Source organism: Bubalus kerabau, chromosome 3 (assembly GCF_029407905.1).
Source record: "Bubalus kerabau isolate K-KA32 ecotype Philippines breed swamp buffalo chromosome 3, PCC_UOA_SB_1v2, whole genome shotgun sequence".
Taxonomy (NCBI): domain Eukaryota; kingdom Metazoa; phylum Chordata; class Mammalia; order Artiodactyla; family Bovidae; genus Bubalus; species Bubalus kerabau.
In genome coordinates, this window is record NC_073626.1 from 133,865,267 (window position 1) to 133,881,287 (window position 16,021).

The 16,021-nt window shown below is 40.8% G+C and overlaps 1 protein-coding gene across 9 annotated transcripts in view; it reads left to right on the plus strand.

Annotated features, from left to right (window-relative positions):
* The window catches only part of MYO1B (myosin IB), a 201,848-nt gene that overhangs the window by 108,893 nt on the left and 76,934 nt on the right, over positions 1-16,021 (plus strand). For all 9 annotated transcript variants that reach the window (XM_055572964.1, XM_055572965.1, XM_055572961.1 and 6 more), the window contains 2 exons: positions 6,964-7,068; positions 13,614-13,660. In XM_055572964.1, coding sequence (XP_055428939.1) covers positions 6,964-7,068; positions 13,614-13,660 — 152 coding nt within the window. The remainder of the gene's footprint in view (positions 1-6,963; positions 7,069-13,613; positions 13,661-16,021) is intronic.

Consider the following 16,021-nt stretch of genomic DNA (forward strand, 5'->3'; position numbering starts at 1 on the left):
CTTGCCTGGGAAATCCCATGGACAGAGGAGCCTGGCAGGCAACAGTCCATGGGGTTGCAAATGAGTTGGACATGACTTAGTTCTAAACAACATGATTACATATTATGTAATTCTACAATGACATACAACAGGTATTATTCACAACACAGTGCAAGGTATCAGAGTATACAGAGTTGAATTAGTTATCATTATTACCTTAACAAGTAAGAATTTCTAGAATCATAAGGTGTCACCTATAACCCCTTTCCATTCTTTGTAGAAATGAATTCTGATCTAGATATTTTGATCTAGAAATGTTTTGTTATAGGACATTTGTCCATTAGTGTACATTGTCTGGATAACGTTCAATGTTCTGCTATTCTCTGGTGAGAAGATATTTTGACACTGAAGACTTCATATTTTATTTGTCTGACTCAGTACATTTTAAAATTTAATTTACGTTCAAATGTGTATGTGTACATAAATCTACACATGTAAAGTATCTATGAGTTAGAGAAAATGATGAACTAGAATCAGTTATAAGCAGTGCTGTTATGTTTTGCTAATTTTAAATGTCAATGTTCTTATATCTAGAACAGCAGTGCTTTTCAGAACTATGCGTACACATTCAGTTCAGTTCAGTTCAATTCAGTCGTTCAGTCATGTCCGACTCTTTGTGACCCCATGAATCGCAGCACGCCAGGCCTCACTGTCCATCACCAATTCCCGGAGTTCACTCAGACTCATGTCCATTGAGTCAGTGATGCCATCCAGCCATCTCATCCTCTGTCGTCCCCTTCTCCTCCTGCCCCCAGTCCCTCCCAGCATCAGAGTCTTTTCCAATGAGTCAACTCTTTGCATGACGTGGCCAAAGTACTGGAGTTTCAGCTTTAGCATCATTCCTTCCAAAGAAATCCTAGGGCTGATCTCCTTCAGAATGGACTGGTTGGATGTCCTTGCAGTCTAAGGGACTCTCAAGAGTCTTCTCCAACACCACAGTTCAAAAGCATCAATTCTTCGGCATTCAGCCTTCTTCATAGTCCAACTCTCCCATGCATACATGACCACAGGAAAAACCATAGCCTTGACTAGATGGACCTTTGTTGGCAAAGTAATGTCTCTACTTTTCAATATGCTATATAGGTTGGTCATAACTTTCCTTCCAAGGAGTAAGAGTCTTTTAATTTCATGGCTGCAGTCACCATCTGCAGTGATATTGGAGCCCAAAAAAATAAAGTCAGCTACTGTTTCCACTGTTTCCCTATCTATTTCCCATGAAGTAATGGGATCGGATGCCATGATCTTCGTTTTCTGAATGTTGAGCTTTAAGCCAACTTTTTCACTCTCTACTTGCACTTTCATCAAGAGGCTTTTTAGTTCCTCTTCACTTTCTGCCATAAGGCTAGTGTCATCTGTATATCTGAGGTTATTGATATCTCTCCCGGCAATCTTGATTCCTGCTTGTGCTTCATCCAGTCCAGCGTTTCTCATGATGTACTCTGCATATAAGTTAAATAAGCAGGGTGATAATATACAGCCTTGACGTACTCCTTTTCCTATTTGGAACCAGTCTGTTGTTCCATGTCCAGTTCTAACTGTTGCTTCCTGACCTGCATACAGATTTCTCAAGAGGCAGGTCAGGTGGTCTGGTATTCCCATCTCTTTCAAAATTTTCCACAGTTTATTGTGATCCACACAGTCAAAGGCTTTGGCATAGTCAATAAAGCAGAAATAGATGTTTTTCTGGAACTCTCTTGCTTTTTCCATGATCCAGCGGATATTGGCAATTTGATCTCTGGTTCCTCTGCCTTTTCTAAAACCAGCTTGAATATCAGGATTTTCGTGGTTCACATATTGCTGAAGCCTGGCTTGCAGAATTTTGAGCATTACTTTACTAGCATGTGAGATGAGTGCAGTTGTGTGGTAGTTTGAGCATTCTTTGGCGTTGCCTTTCTTTGGGATTGGAATGAAAACTGACCTTTTCCAGTCCTGTGGCTACTGCTGAGTTTTCCAAATTTGCTGGCATGTTGAGTTCAGCACTTTCACAGCATCATCTTTCAGGATTTGAAATAGCTCAACTGAAATAGCTCACCTCCACTAGCTTTGTTCGTACTGATGCTTTCTAAGGCTCACTTGACTTCACATTCCAGGATGTCTGGCTCTAGGTCAGTGATCACACCATCATGATTATCTGGGTTGTGAAGATCTTTTTTGTACAGTTCTTCTGTGTATTCTTGCCACCTCTTCTTAATATCTCCTGCTTTTGTGAGGTCCATACCATTTCTGTCCTTTATTGAGCCCATCTTTGCCTGAAATGTTCCCTTGGTATCTCTGATTTTCTTGAAGAGATCTCTAGTCTTTCCCATTCTATTGTTTTCCTCTATTTCTTTGCATTGGTCCCTGAGGAAGGCTTTCTTTTCTCTTGTTGCTATTCTTTGGAACTCTGCATTCAGATGCTTATATCTTTCCTTTTCTCCTTTGCTTTTCACTTCTCTTCTTTTCACAGCTATTTTGTAAGGCCTCCTCAGACAGCCATTTTGCTTTTTTGCATTTCTTTTCCATGGGGATGGTCTTGATCCCTGTCTCCTGTACAATGTCACGAACCTCATTCCATAGTTCATCAGACACTCTGTCTATCAGATCTAGGCCCTTAAATCTATTTCTCACTTCCACTATATAATCATAAGGGATTTGATTTAGGTCATACCTGAATGGCTAGTACATAATTAAGAATACCCTTTTTTTTTTTGTCCTAAATAGAACCCTTTTATATTTTTACAGCAAACATGCAAGACATTGTCACTGAGAGTATGATTAGTGGATTAATGCATTCATTTTACTCAAAAGTATAATCTTGGAAAAGGCTTACTGTTTTATGTTGTGGTTGCCGAGGTCATGCTTAGTTGGTTCCGGTGACAGTTAACATGTTTCAAAAATTGGGCTTCGTAGTATCGAGGAGGATGATAATTTAATTCTTGATTCTCCTCAGAAATGTAATATTTTTCATTTGTAGACGTGATTACATAAAGTTTTGATTTAGATAAATATCTAAATATTTGAATAAAGATCTAAATTTATTTGAACTTTAGCATAGAAGAGCCAAAGGAAATGAAGCAGAAAGTCTCATGAGATAGCTATTATTTCTTGTTTCCAGCATGGCGAAATATAATGAACACAGTCTCTAAACTACCTTGGACCTTGCCACTTGTCCTACAGGTTTACTTATTTTCTCTAAAGTAGTCGACTCTCTTGTGAACTACTGGAGTTAAAGATCAAGTATTATGTCAGGAAAAAAATAATAAGAGTAGTCTCTTTTAGACAATGAGGCTTTATTTGGAGGAAATTACCGTTAATCCCAGCTTCCACAAATGATTTATTAAAATGAGCCCAGTAGTAGAATTACTGAAGATAGTTGAGAATCTGAACATAGAAACTTGTTAACAACTTAGAAGGATCTTTGAAGTATATTAAAAAATTATATTTGAATTACTTAAATAGATTTTAAAATTAATAAAACTGATTCCTAATTTCAACTTAAGTTAACCTCATCATGATATCTCAGTAGATATTGTGGGTTTACATACAGTTTTAACAGCCATATGATGTCAGTCCAATCCAAATTCCAAAAAATCTGCTACTGGTGCCTTTTTAAAATAGATTTCACCCCAAGAGAATTTGATACTATTTCGTTCAGGCCATTAAAAGATCTCTGGGAGGTCAAATCAGTTCTTCCAGCTACCAAAGAGTTCTCATTCTTGGTTGATGTCCCTTCCTCCCTCTGCTCCCACACACATGGGCACACACACACACGCATGCATGCACACACACACACAGCAGTTTGTCCCTGGTGTCAATCCTGGACTCGAACAGGATTTTCAGAGAACTGGGTGTAGCCATGTAACTGAGGTTTGAGGTTTTGCTGCAGTGAGGTTCATAATCACTGAAATAAGCAAAATAGCCTGGCCTGGACTTTTAATATTTCTTGTTAGTTTACCTAAAAGAAAACCTACCTTTCCATCTGAAGTGTGTGTGTGTGTGTGTGTGTGTGTTTACCACTACCTGGAACAGTTCTTTTACCTGTAAATGCTTCCATTCTTCTAGTAGAATAATGAGTAGAGGGCCGGAAATTCAAGTCAGGAAGAGTATAGATAATACATGTGAGAGTGTAGGTGGGGATGGGGAGCAAAGAATGCTGTTGAGAAAGCAGGATGATGAGAAAGCAAGCCTGGAGGTGAATGGTTTCAGAGGCCACACCATAAGGTTGGAATGCGTGGGTGATTCAGGAGAGTTGGCCCACAGTTGGGAGATCAGATAGCACAGGACGTCAGGAGTTTGCTGGGAGGGCTGTCTCACCTGACTTTGAAAGCCAGAGAGCCTAGAAACAAAGTATTTCAAAGTGACAGAAGAAGAGTTCCAGTGTGGACTGGTGGGCATAGGGAAATGTGGCACCCAAAAGTGAAATGAAAGGTAATAATATAAACTTTTGTCCATGACTGAGGCCAGGTTGCCCTGATGGAGCAACAAAAGTGTGTCCATACGGTTCACTTGCCTTTACACAGTTAAACCTTGAGCGCAATGGGAAATGTGGTTCAGGAACTAGACAGGATGGAGGATGTGTTAAGGGACAGTGCCCTCTGGAAGGAGGGTATTGCAAAAATACAAGACTGATAGTTCTCATTTACAGTCTTTAAGAGGAGACAGCAGAAATCACCCATCACAGACCACCAGAGAACCTGTTTGGACTCGTTCTCGTTACACAAATTGGAGGCAGCATTAATTCCAACCATTGAAGAAGTACCCCGCCTCCCACCACCGTCCTCAGGGCTCCATTGAGATTGTCTGCTTCCTCAGCACTGTATCTGCTAGCACTCCCTTGAGGACTCTGTGGGACCTGCGTGGATTCCTGGTGCTCTGTGGCTCCTGTTACTAGATGATGCTTTGGGTTTGTGTGTAGGCCCTGAAGCACGTGTTGGCGAATGCACCCAAGGTCATATTCCAGTCATTCATTTCTTCACATGAAGATGTGGGAAATGGGCTGGAAGTTACCTGTATATGTCCTCATGAGATTGATCCCCTTACACCCATAGGTAGGGGTCCTGCCACTCACACCTGGGGAAGGCTCTCCTGCCCTCCAACAGTGGCACCAGAGCAAAGAACTTGCAAGAAAGTAAGATTTGGGGAGATAGGTTTTTCTTCTTGACTGCCCAAATGTGGGTCCTTGTGTTATTTTGCTGACATTTACTGGTTGAGTGTTTACCAGATCCTGATTTATGGAACATTAGAACTGGGATAGTTCGAAAGAAATTCGATAGCAAATAAATTTGGGAAATGGTGCGTTCTTAATCTTTTTCCAGACTTCCCCAATGCACATGCTCCTCTAAGAAGCCATGTAATAAGGAAACCTGTTTCACTTAACCTAACTCACTGTGCCCCAAATTAATTTGACTTTGGACTTCATTTTCCCTTAACATCTATTTCCATTCCTTGGAATAATATGAAAAGGATCAGTTTTTTGGAAGTAGATGCTGTGAAGAGACATGTACTGATTGGGGAAGGATAAAACCAGATTTGGTCCACCTTACCAGTTTCAGCTGGGCTTCCCACGTGGCTCAGTGAGAAAGAATCTGCCTGCCATTGTAGGAGATGCAGGAGATGTGGGTTTGATCCCTGGATTAGGAAGATCCTCTAGAGGAGGAAATGGCAACCCACTCCAATTTCTTGCCTGGAGAATTCCTTGGACAGAGGAGCCTGGGTGGGCTACAGTCCATGGGGTCACAAAGAGTGGGACACAACTGAGCACTCATGCAAAAAAAGCACCAGTTTGAGCAAAGAGTTCTTTGCATGCCTCTGGTGGCCTGCGTTTTTTAGCAGAGAACTTTCTACTAGTGAAGTCTATGAAAGTAACTAAAAGGTTCCCTGGAAAGTCTGTATTTCTTGTATTCAAATCCTTAAGATTAGCTGCTTAGATTTTTAATTGATTTGAAGAGTAATTAGTCTGATTGTAAGCAGGCCAATTTGATTTAGAAAGTATTTTTGAAGAGAGGCAGTTCTTTTAAACCTCAAAAATACATTTGGTAAAGACACCCAGGTTATCAAGTTCATTTTGATTTGAATCACCTATGTATAATATAGTAATTGTATATAAACAATTGCTTTTAAAAATTAATTTTTTATTGAGGTATACTTGATTTACAATGTGTTTCAGGAATATAGCAAAGTGATTTAGTTATATGTATATATTTATACACACACAATTCTTTTTAAGATTTTTTTTCCCATATAGGTTATTATAAAATATTGAATATAGTACCCTGTGCTATACCATAGGTCCTTGTTGTTTATCTGTACTTTTGCCTGGACAGTCCCATGGACGGAGGAGCCTGGTGGGCTGCAGTCCATGGGGTCGCTGGAGTCAGACACGACTGAGTGACTTCACTTTCCCTTTTCACTTTCATGCATTGGAAGGGGAAATGGCAGCCCACTCCAGTGTTCTTGCCTGGAGAATCCCAGGGACGGGGGAACCTGGGGGGCTGCCGTCTATGGGGTCGCACAGAGTCAGTCGGACACGACTGAAACGACTTAGCAGCAGCAGCAGCAGCAGCAGCAGTGTGAATTATGGTTTTTTTCTGGGTATATGCCCAGGACTGGAATTGCTGGATTATATGTGGTAGCTCTATTTTAAGTTTTTTAAGAAACAATTACTTTAAGATAGTCCTGAGATCTTGTTGGCTGTGTTTACTCAGCCAATTTTTTAGCAACTCAGTGATAACCCTTAAGCACAGTTCCTGTTACATCTAAATCAGTGATATACCCGAATAGAAAGCATGAATATTTTAAAAGGTTTCCAAAACATTCTTTGCTCCCAGGAAGTGCAGGCTTTTGAAAACACTATTAGTGCATATTCTCGCCCAGATCTCTTCACCCCAAAATTAAAAAAAAAGTTTATCGGCTTATTTTATTAACATGGCTTGTTTTCATCCACAGAGGCCAGCAAGCTTGTTATGTCCTACGTGGCAGCTGTTTGTGGAAAAGGAGCAGAAGTTAATCAAGTCAAGGAACAGCTTTTACAGTCCAACCCAGTTCTGGAAGGTAGGATTGGGGTGTATATTGGTTCAGTGTGACTTGAACAGTCAATCCAGTTTTCAGGGCACTTCAGGCACCTGGAGGTAGCCTAGGAGGGCAGAGGGAAGAGGAGAGTCAGGCCCAGACCTGCTGAGCAAAGTAGCATGCCTTAGGAACTCGGGGCTGCATGAACTTGAAGGAGGGAACACTTTGCTTGACTAAAGGAGCTCTCCCACTTGCAGTCACTTTTTTCCCTCTCAGTTTTTGTTTGAATTACTTAAATGTTGCTTAATAATAATCAATTGCTGTTTGCATTTGACTTGACAGCTGGGAGAAACTTAGTGAAAAAGAGTAATGTGAGGGCAGTGCTATTTTATTCAGAATAACACCCATGGCTGGTGATTTCTGTTGTCAGGGAAACCAAGGCTATGTCAGAGAAACATTTAAGGACCAGTTTCTAAGGGTTACAGAAAGCCTAAACTTGACTTTATTCTCTGGTTGGCCATCTGGGTCAATCAGCTGGGGCTGCCATAACAAAGTACCACAGACTGGGTGGCTTAAACATCAGAAATCTATTTTCTCACACTTGTGGAGGCTCCGAAGTCTAAGATCACCTGCTGCTAAGGTAGGTGTTCTTCTGAAGCCTCTTGGTTTGTAAGCAGCTACCATCCTGCTGTGTGCTCACATGACCTCTTCTTTGTGTGTGTATGTGGGAGGAGGAGGGGGATGATGGGTGGTTGGGGGCTGGCTCATAATCTTATCTGATTATCTCCTAGAGGCCCATCTCCAATACCATTACACTGGGGATTAGGGCTTCCAACATGTGAAGTTGGAGAGAGGGAAGGACATAAACATTTAGTCCATAATACCATCAGGAAACCAAGCCAAGGATAAGTCCCCTTCTACCATGGAGGTTGGCATAAACCATCAGCATAAGCCATCCATATGTTGAAATCAGTAAATGAAAGCCTGTCTCTGTTGATGGAAGGCCCACTGCATTGCTTTATACTGTAAGCATACCTGTATTGTCATTTGACACAGCTGTTAGGATAGAATAGGTTTCTCAGCCAGGGCATTGACAATTTGAACTGGGTAAGTCTTTGATGTGGAAGGCTGTCCTGTACCTTGTAGGACGTTTAGCAGCATCTTTGATCTCCACCCACTGGGTGCCAGTTGCACCCCTGCCTCTAGTTGTTACCATTGAAAATGTTTCTGGACATTGCCAGCTGTCCCCTGTGGGGGTCAAGACAACTCCTGGTCAGAAGTTCTGGTCTCAAAAGAGTAGTTTGGTTCAACTGTTTGTTCAGAGTCATGGAAGGTCAAGATTTAACATGGATTAAAGCAGAGCTGCTTTTGGAGGGAGAACCTCGCCTCACCCTGCCCCAACCCAGTATGGAGAAACAGAGCCCTGCCCATTGTCTCTGTTACTCAGGCCTAGTCCCTCCATCCACTTTATTACACCGTATACATCTTTATCCCCCAGATAGTGAAATAAAACTCATGGAAGTACTTTGCATGTGAGAAACAAAGGCCAAAACATCTATTACATTGTTACTGATCTTTCTTTCCCTTCAGTACCTTAACAGATAAAGACGCTACGATAGAAAGCACTATATCTTCTTCTTATTCCAGTATTATGACTTTTTGTTTATTCTTTTGCTTTTAAGTTAGGATGCTATACATGTGTGATATTTCTGTAGATGCTTATTTTAAGAATGCTGAGATCTAGCGGAGAAACACTGTGGAATGCTATAGCTCGCATCTGTGATTAGAATTTGACTCTTTATTTGATGGTATTTGAAATGAGGCCTCAGTGCAGGAAATGGGAGAAATGTCCAATGTAGGCATGTATTATATTTTATGGGAATGCTTTACTTTTTAACTGGAGTTGCAACTGTAAATGAGCACTTAGAACAATGAACTTAAAAAAACAATCGAGGAATGTGTCTCGAGTGTTCTATAATAGAACACTTGTTTTTGCTTCTGAGGCTTACAATAAAAGACTTTAGTGTTTAGAGCTATGTTTAGTAATATGCAACTCAGAGTTGTTTGATGAAAAGATGGTCTATGGCTTGCAAATGGCACCCTGAATAAAGTTTCTTGAAGCAATTCCTTCACTTGCCCTTGACCTTCAAACCACAATAAACTCTCCTTTATGTGTCAGCATCTTGTGCTAGACTTTGGGGCTGTGCATATTAGTTAATTTGGCATCCCTGCGTGTTCTCCCCTGCCACAAAGATCTAGCCTATGAAAACATGGAAAAGTTATGGTGTTCATGATGACTAGGTCAACACTCACCATTAGCAAGGTTACATATATCAAAGCCCTTTAGCTGGTGGTGGACATGGGATAAGCATCCTTCAGCAAGCATCCTTTTTTGAGTGTTTTTCATGTGCAGGTTTCTTTACTCAATACAGCATCTCAGCTTATTTACTATCAAAAAGAGAATTTGTTGTCAGGGACCATGAAGCCATACCCATTCCAGTGGAATCTCTGAATCAAAGGACTTGCCTGGTGTGACTTTGTAAATTTTGTCTTAACTGAGCAGGAACCAACTACTTTTTTTTTTTTTTTTTAACAATCAAAAACATAAAAATACTGACTAACATGAAATATAACAGTGGGTTTGGTTATTGATTATCCACAGTGAACTCTCCACATTTTGATCAGACAATTGCTTTCAAAACTTGGACCATCTTTTAGCCTGCCTTGAGAACCCCATGAACAGTATGAAAAGGCAAAATGATAGGATACTGAAAGAGGAACTCCCCAGGTCAGTAGGTGCCCAATATGCTACTGGAGATCAGTGGAGAAATAACTCCAGAAAGCATGAAGGGATGGAGCCAAAGCAAAAACAATACCCAGTTGTGGATGTGACTGGTGATAGAAGCAAGGTCCGATGCTGTAAAGAGCAATATTGCATAGGAACCTGGAATGTCAGGTCCATGAATCAAGGCAAATTGGAAGTGGTCAAACAGGAGATGGCAAGAGTGAATGTCGACATTCTAGGAATCAGTGAACTAAAATGGACTGGAATGGGTGAATTTAACTCAGATGACCATTATATCTACAACTGCGGGCAGGAATCCCTCAGAAGAAATGGAGTAGCCATCGTGGTCAACAAAAGAGTTTGAAATGCAGTACTTGGATGCAATCTCAAAAACGACAGAATGATCTCTGTTTGTTTCCCAGGCAAACCATTCAATATCACAGTAATCCAAGTCTATGCCCCAGCCAGTAACACTGAAGAAGCTGAAGTTGAACAGTTCTATGAAGACCTACAAGACCTCTTAGAACTAACACCCAAAAAAGATGTCCTTTTCATTATAGGGGACTGGAATGCAAAAGTAGGAAGTTAAGAAACACCTGGAGTAACAGGCATATCTGGCCTTGGAATACGGAATGAAGCAGGGCAAAGACGAATAGAGTTTTGCCAAGAAAATGTACTGGTCATAGCAAACACCCTCTTCCAACAACACAAGAGAAGACTCTACACATGGGCATCACCAAATGGTCAACACCAAAATCAGACTGATTATGTTCTTTGCAGCCAAAGATGGAGAAGCTCTATACAGTCAACAAAAACAAGACTGGGAGCTGACTGTGGCTCAGATCATGAACTCCTTATTGCCAAATTCAGACTAAAATTGAAGAAAGTAGGGAAAACCACTAGACCATTCAGGTATGACCTAAATCAAATCCCTTATGATTATACAGTTGAAGTGAGAAATAGATTTAAGGGCCTAGATCTGATAGATAGAGTGCCTGATGAACTATGGACTGAAGTTCATGACATTGTACAGGAGACAGGGATCAAGACCATCCCCATGGAAAAGAAATGCAAAAAAGCAAAATGGCTGTCTGGGGAGGCCATACAAATAGCTGTGAAAAGAAGAGAAGCAAAAAGCAAAGGAGAAAAGGAAAGATACAAGCATCTGAATGCAGAGTTCCAAAGAAGAGCAAGAAGAGATAAGAAAGCCTTCCTCAGCGGTCAATGCAAAGAAATAGAGGAAAACAATAGAATGGGAAAGACTAGAGATCTCTTCAAGAAAATTAGAAATACCAAAGGAATATTTCATGCAAAGATGGGCTCGATAAAGGACACAAATGGTATGGACCTGACAGAAGCAGAAGATATTAAGAAGAGGTGGCAAGAATACACAGAACTGTATAGAAAAGATCTTCATGACCCAGATAATCATGATGGTGTGATCACTGACCTAGAGCCAAATATCCTGGAATGTGAAGTCAAGTGGGCCTTAGAAAGCATCACTATGAACAAAGCTAGTGGAGGTGATGGAATTCCAGTTGAGCTATTTCAAATCCTGCAAGATGATGCTGTGAAAGTGCTGCACTCAATATGCCAGCAAATTTGGGAAACTCAGCAGTGGCCACAGCAGGACTGGAAAAGGTCAGTTTTCATTCCAATCCCAAAGAAAGGCAATGCCAAAGAATGCTCAAACTACCGCACAATTGCACTCATCTCACATGCTAGTAAAGTAATGCTCAAAATTCTCCAAGCCAGGCTTCAGCAATATGTGAACCGTGAACTTCCAGATGTTCAAGCTGGTTTTAGAAAAGGCAGAGGAACCAGAGACCAAATTGCTAACATCCGCTGGATCATGGAAAAAGCAAGCGAGTTCCAGAAAAATATCTATTTCTGCTTTATTGACTATGCCAAAGCCTTTGTATGGATCACAATCAACTGTGGAAAATTCTGAAAGAGATGGGAATACCAGACCACCTGACCTGCCTCTTGAGAAACCTATATGCAGGTCAGGAAGCAACAGTTAGAACTGGACATGGACCAACAGACTGGTTCCGAATAGGAAAAGGAGTACATCAAGGCTGTATATTGTCACCCTGCTTATTTAACTTATATGCAGAGTACATCATGAGAAACGCTGGGCTGGAAGAAGCACAAGCAGGAATCAAGATTGCCAGGAGAAATATCAATAACCTCAGATATGCAGATGACACCACCCTTATGGCAGAAAGTGAAGAGGAACTAAAAAGCCTCTTGATGAAGGTGAAAGAGGAGAGTGAAAAAGTTGGCTTAAAACTCAGCATTCAGAAAATGAAGATCATGGCATCTGGTCCCATCACTTCATGGGAAATAGATGGGGAAGCAGTGGAAAGAGAGTCAGACTTTATTTCTTTTTGGCTCCAAAATCACTGCAGATGGTGACTGCAGCCATGAAATTAAAAGACACTCCTTGGAAGAAAAGTTATGATCAACCTAGATAGCATATTGAAAAGCAGAGATGTTACTTTGCCAACGAATGTCTGTCTAGTCAAGGCTATGGTTTTTCCAGTGGTCATGTATGGATGTGAGAGTTGGACTATGAAGAAAGCTGAGCGCTGAAGAATTGATGCTTTTGGACTGTGGTGTTGGAGAAGACTGTTGAGAGTCCCTTGGACTGCAAGGAGATCCAACCAGTCCATTCTGAAGGAGATCAGCCCTGGGACTTCTTTGGAAGGAATGATGCTAAAGCTGAAACTCCAGTACTTTGGCCACCTCATGCGAAGAGTTGACTCATTAGAAAATACTCTGATGCTGGGAGGGATTGGGGGCAGGAGGAGAAGGGGACGACAGAGGATGAGATGGCTGGATGGCATCACTGACTCGGTGGACGTGAGTCTGAGTGAACTCCGGGAGTTGGTGATGTACAGGGAGGCCTGGCGTGCTGCAATTCATGGGGTCGCAAAGAGTCGGACACGACTGAGTGACTGATCTGATCTGATCTGATGCACAAGCTTGAATAAACAGTCCTCTTACCTTTTGACACTGAAAGTCGTTTGTCAGACAGCAGCATTCTGTGCCTGGGGCAGTGTCATCCCCGAGGTTCTTCTGTGCTCTCATTGGAAAGGGTGTCCTGTGGAAGATTCTGGCTCCCTGAAGCAGCTAAGCTTGAAACTAACTTGATTTTGCCTTGTGGGCTGTTTTTGTTTTGTTTTTGTTTGTTTCGTTTAGGTCTGATGGACATAAACTAATGAAACTATGTGGTATTTTTAGTCTATTGGAAATGATGTTCGTTTCCAAATTTCTTACTCTTTCTGTATTTCAGAGTTATATATTTAATCACACTTAAATAGCTTTTATTTCAAAGTTAATTAAACAATTTAAAGTTTCTCATGTTTTTTTCCACCTGGAAACCTCATCAGTTGAGTTTCATAAAACCTTTGGTAATGTTAAGTAGTTATCTCTAAAATAACCTTGTTCGTTGTTAATAATGGAAGAAGAACACTGAAGCCCCACTTGCTAGCCATTCAGTTGACTACTATCAAAACAGTTAAAAGGTGTTGAATTAGACAAGATTGTTTACAGTAGTACTTGAATAAAAGTTCCACGAATCATAGGACTGATTCTTTCTATGAACTTATAAGAGGACATGGGAGCTTTGGCAGCTTATTAAAACCTGTGTTTAGTTTCTATGGAAATTTTCTGGACAGAAATGTCATTGCTGCAAGTAGCATTTCTAGAAATTTATAGATGTCATGTATTTGTTTTAGTTTTTGGCTTGAAATTATTTTTCTGTCGCTTGACCACACATCTGTTTCTTTCCTACCAGCATTTGGAAATGCCAAGACTGTAAGGAATGACAACTCCTCTAGATTTGTAAGTATTTGTATAAGCATAAGTGTTAACACTAATATTTAGTTCATGTGTGTTTAAACAACCAGTAGATGTTTAATATGTCTTAATACCCACATTTAAAAAAATAAGAAACACTGTATTGAGGCAGGCTAAAAGTTCTATAAGGACTATTTTCATGCTTTCTGGAATTTTCCTTTCAAATTCTTCATGGAGTGACAGGCTGGTTTTTTTTTTTCCCCACGTTTTCTTATCATCTATCATAAAATTCTATGAGCAATTTAAATAGGGCTGTTTAGAATCTTTACTAATGTGAGTTTTGATACTTAAAAATCATAATTAAGACTTAGAAATTAAGTAGAAAGGAGGATAGACTAGGTGTCAAGTTTGTATACTGTACAGCTCTTACCCTTTCTTCAGTGGGGCCAGAAAGGATGGACGTGTCTTCTAAAACCTTATAGAGGTAAAAACCAATTCGTGTGGCAACCAGTAGGGCATGAGAGGAGTACCAAATACTGACAGCTGAAGCTGACTGAATCCTTTTCAGCCTTATCTCCATCTCTCTCTAGTGTGTACTCTGCACATCAGCCCCTGGGATCTCTCCAGCTGGGCTGCCTTCTCTCCCACCTCTGGCCGTTACGGAGACACACACTGCCTGGAGGCAGCTGGGGGAAATATGATGAGTGTGATGGTTGCATTTTGAAATTGATGGCTTTTTTTCTATAGTTTAGTTCTATAAATTTGATAAAGCTGTGTTCTCATATACATTGCTTCGGACCATTATTGATGATTTTCTGTGCCTCCCTGCCAGAGATTCTTCTGTACCCCACACCTCCTCCCCAGCCCTCACCCCTAGCTTCTTTTAGTCCCCTTTTACTTTTTTCTTATTAGAGTTGTCCCATGCTTAAGGCATGAGAATGACCTCAGGTCAGAGATAGTTTTGATAGCTTGGAAAGTGAAAGACTAAGGTTCCTAATTCCAAGGCAGTGAATTTTTTCCATTGGATTACCCCCTTAAGTTGTTAAAACTGATTTGAGCCATGCCTTTTCCTGTTGTGGTAATATGGCTAATCTCATTACATAAATAGAATTAGACACAAAGTGTGGGCAGATAGGAGTAATTCCAAAGATCAAGCTTCTATATAGGTTAGAGATTTTGTTTTTGCTGTTGGCAAGTGTACATACATTTTAAAAATTTGCAAATATATTTAGTCTATAGACCATAAAAATGCAGAGAAGTATATTGCTTAAAGAGTCATTGGTACTTAGAGATATTGGAAAATCTAGCAAAAGGCTCGGCAAGTGATTCAGGTTGTTGAATAACTTCAGAGAAATGCTATCATAACACGGGTAAGTATTTGAGATTAATACTTGATTATAAGCTAAATCATTTCATGCCCAGTTTTTAGTAATTTCTCTGCTTTGTGGCCTGTGACTTTGCCAGTAATATACTCGAGTCTGTGTTATAATACTATAGTAGGACTCTTATATGTTTAAAATTACTGCTGTAAATATAACAGGGGTTTATGACTCCAGGGAAATTAACCTTTCCTTCAACTATGCTTGACTGATTATCCTGGAATAAATTTCTTGATCTCTTTGCTGAGAAATCTGGTAGACCCTTCATCTCACTGTAGCTGACAGTGTCGACCAGTGTTCCTATGATATATCTCATCGTGACCCCCACCCCAGCACTCACTTTAATTTGACATACTGAGCTTCTGTTAAGACTCAGTGATTTTTTTTTTTTTTGGGGGGGGGGTATAGTTTAAGGCTTTGAAAATCACTTCTTGACCAAAAAACTTTGGAAGGGGATTTTTTTGAGCATCTGCTGTGTACCCTGAGTTGAGTGAGGCTCTGGAGAGCGTGGGAGAAAGCGTTAGAGGGTCAGGAAGATCTCATCACCATGCCTCTCATTCAGTAAGAATAGAAACACACACACAGTTTATTCATTTGTTTGAAAACTCTGTTTTGTTTTGTTTTTTTTAAACATAGTTAAGCTTAGGTCTCCCTGCATGTCCTCTTGCAGCCTGCAGTCCTTTCCCCACTAGCAGCCTGAGTCATCTTTGCAAACTGCCATCCCCTGCCAGTGACAGCCTCTGCGGTCCCCTTGCACCTGGAATACAGCCTGGGCTCCTTCAATCCTCCTAGGGCGAGCTAGGCTGCCCAGCCGACCCTTACCAGGCTCCCCAGGCCTCAGCCACACAGGCCTTTGGGACTGTCAGACATGTCTGAGTGCTTCCCGGCCTTGGGCCTTTCTGTTGCTGGTGCTTTTGGCTAATGTGCTCTGTCCCCAGCTCTGTATGACTGGCATCTTGTATTGTGTAGGTCTTATCTCAGATGTCACTTCCATGATGCCTTTTGTAGCCTCTGTGACTTCACACTG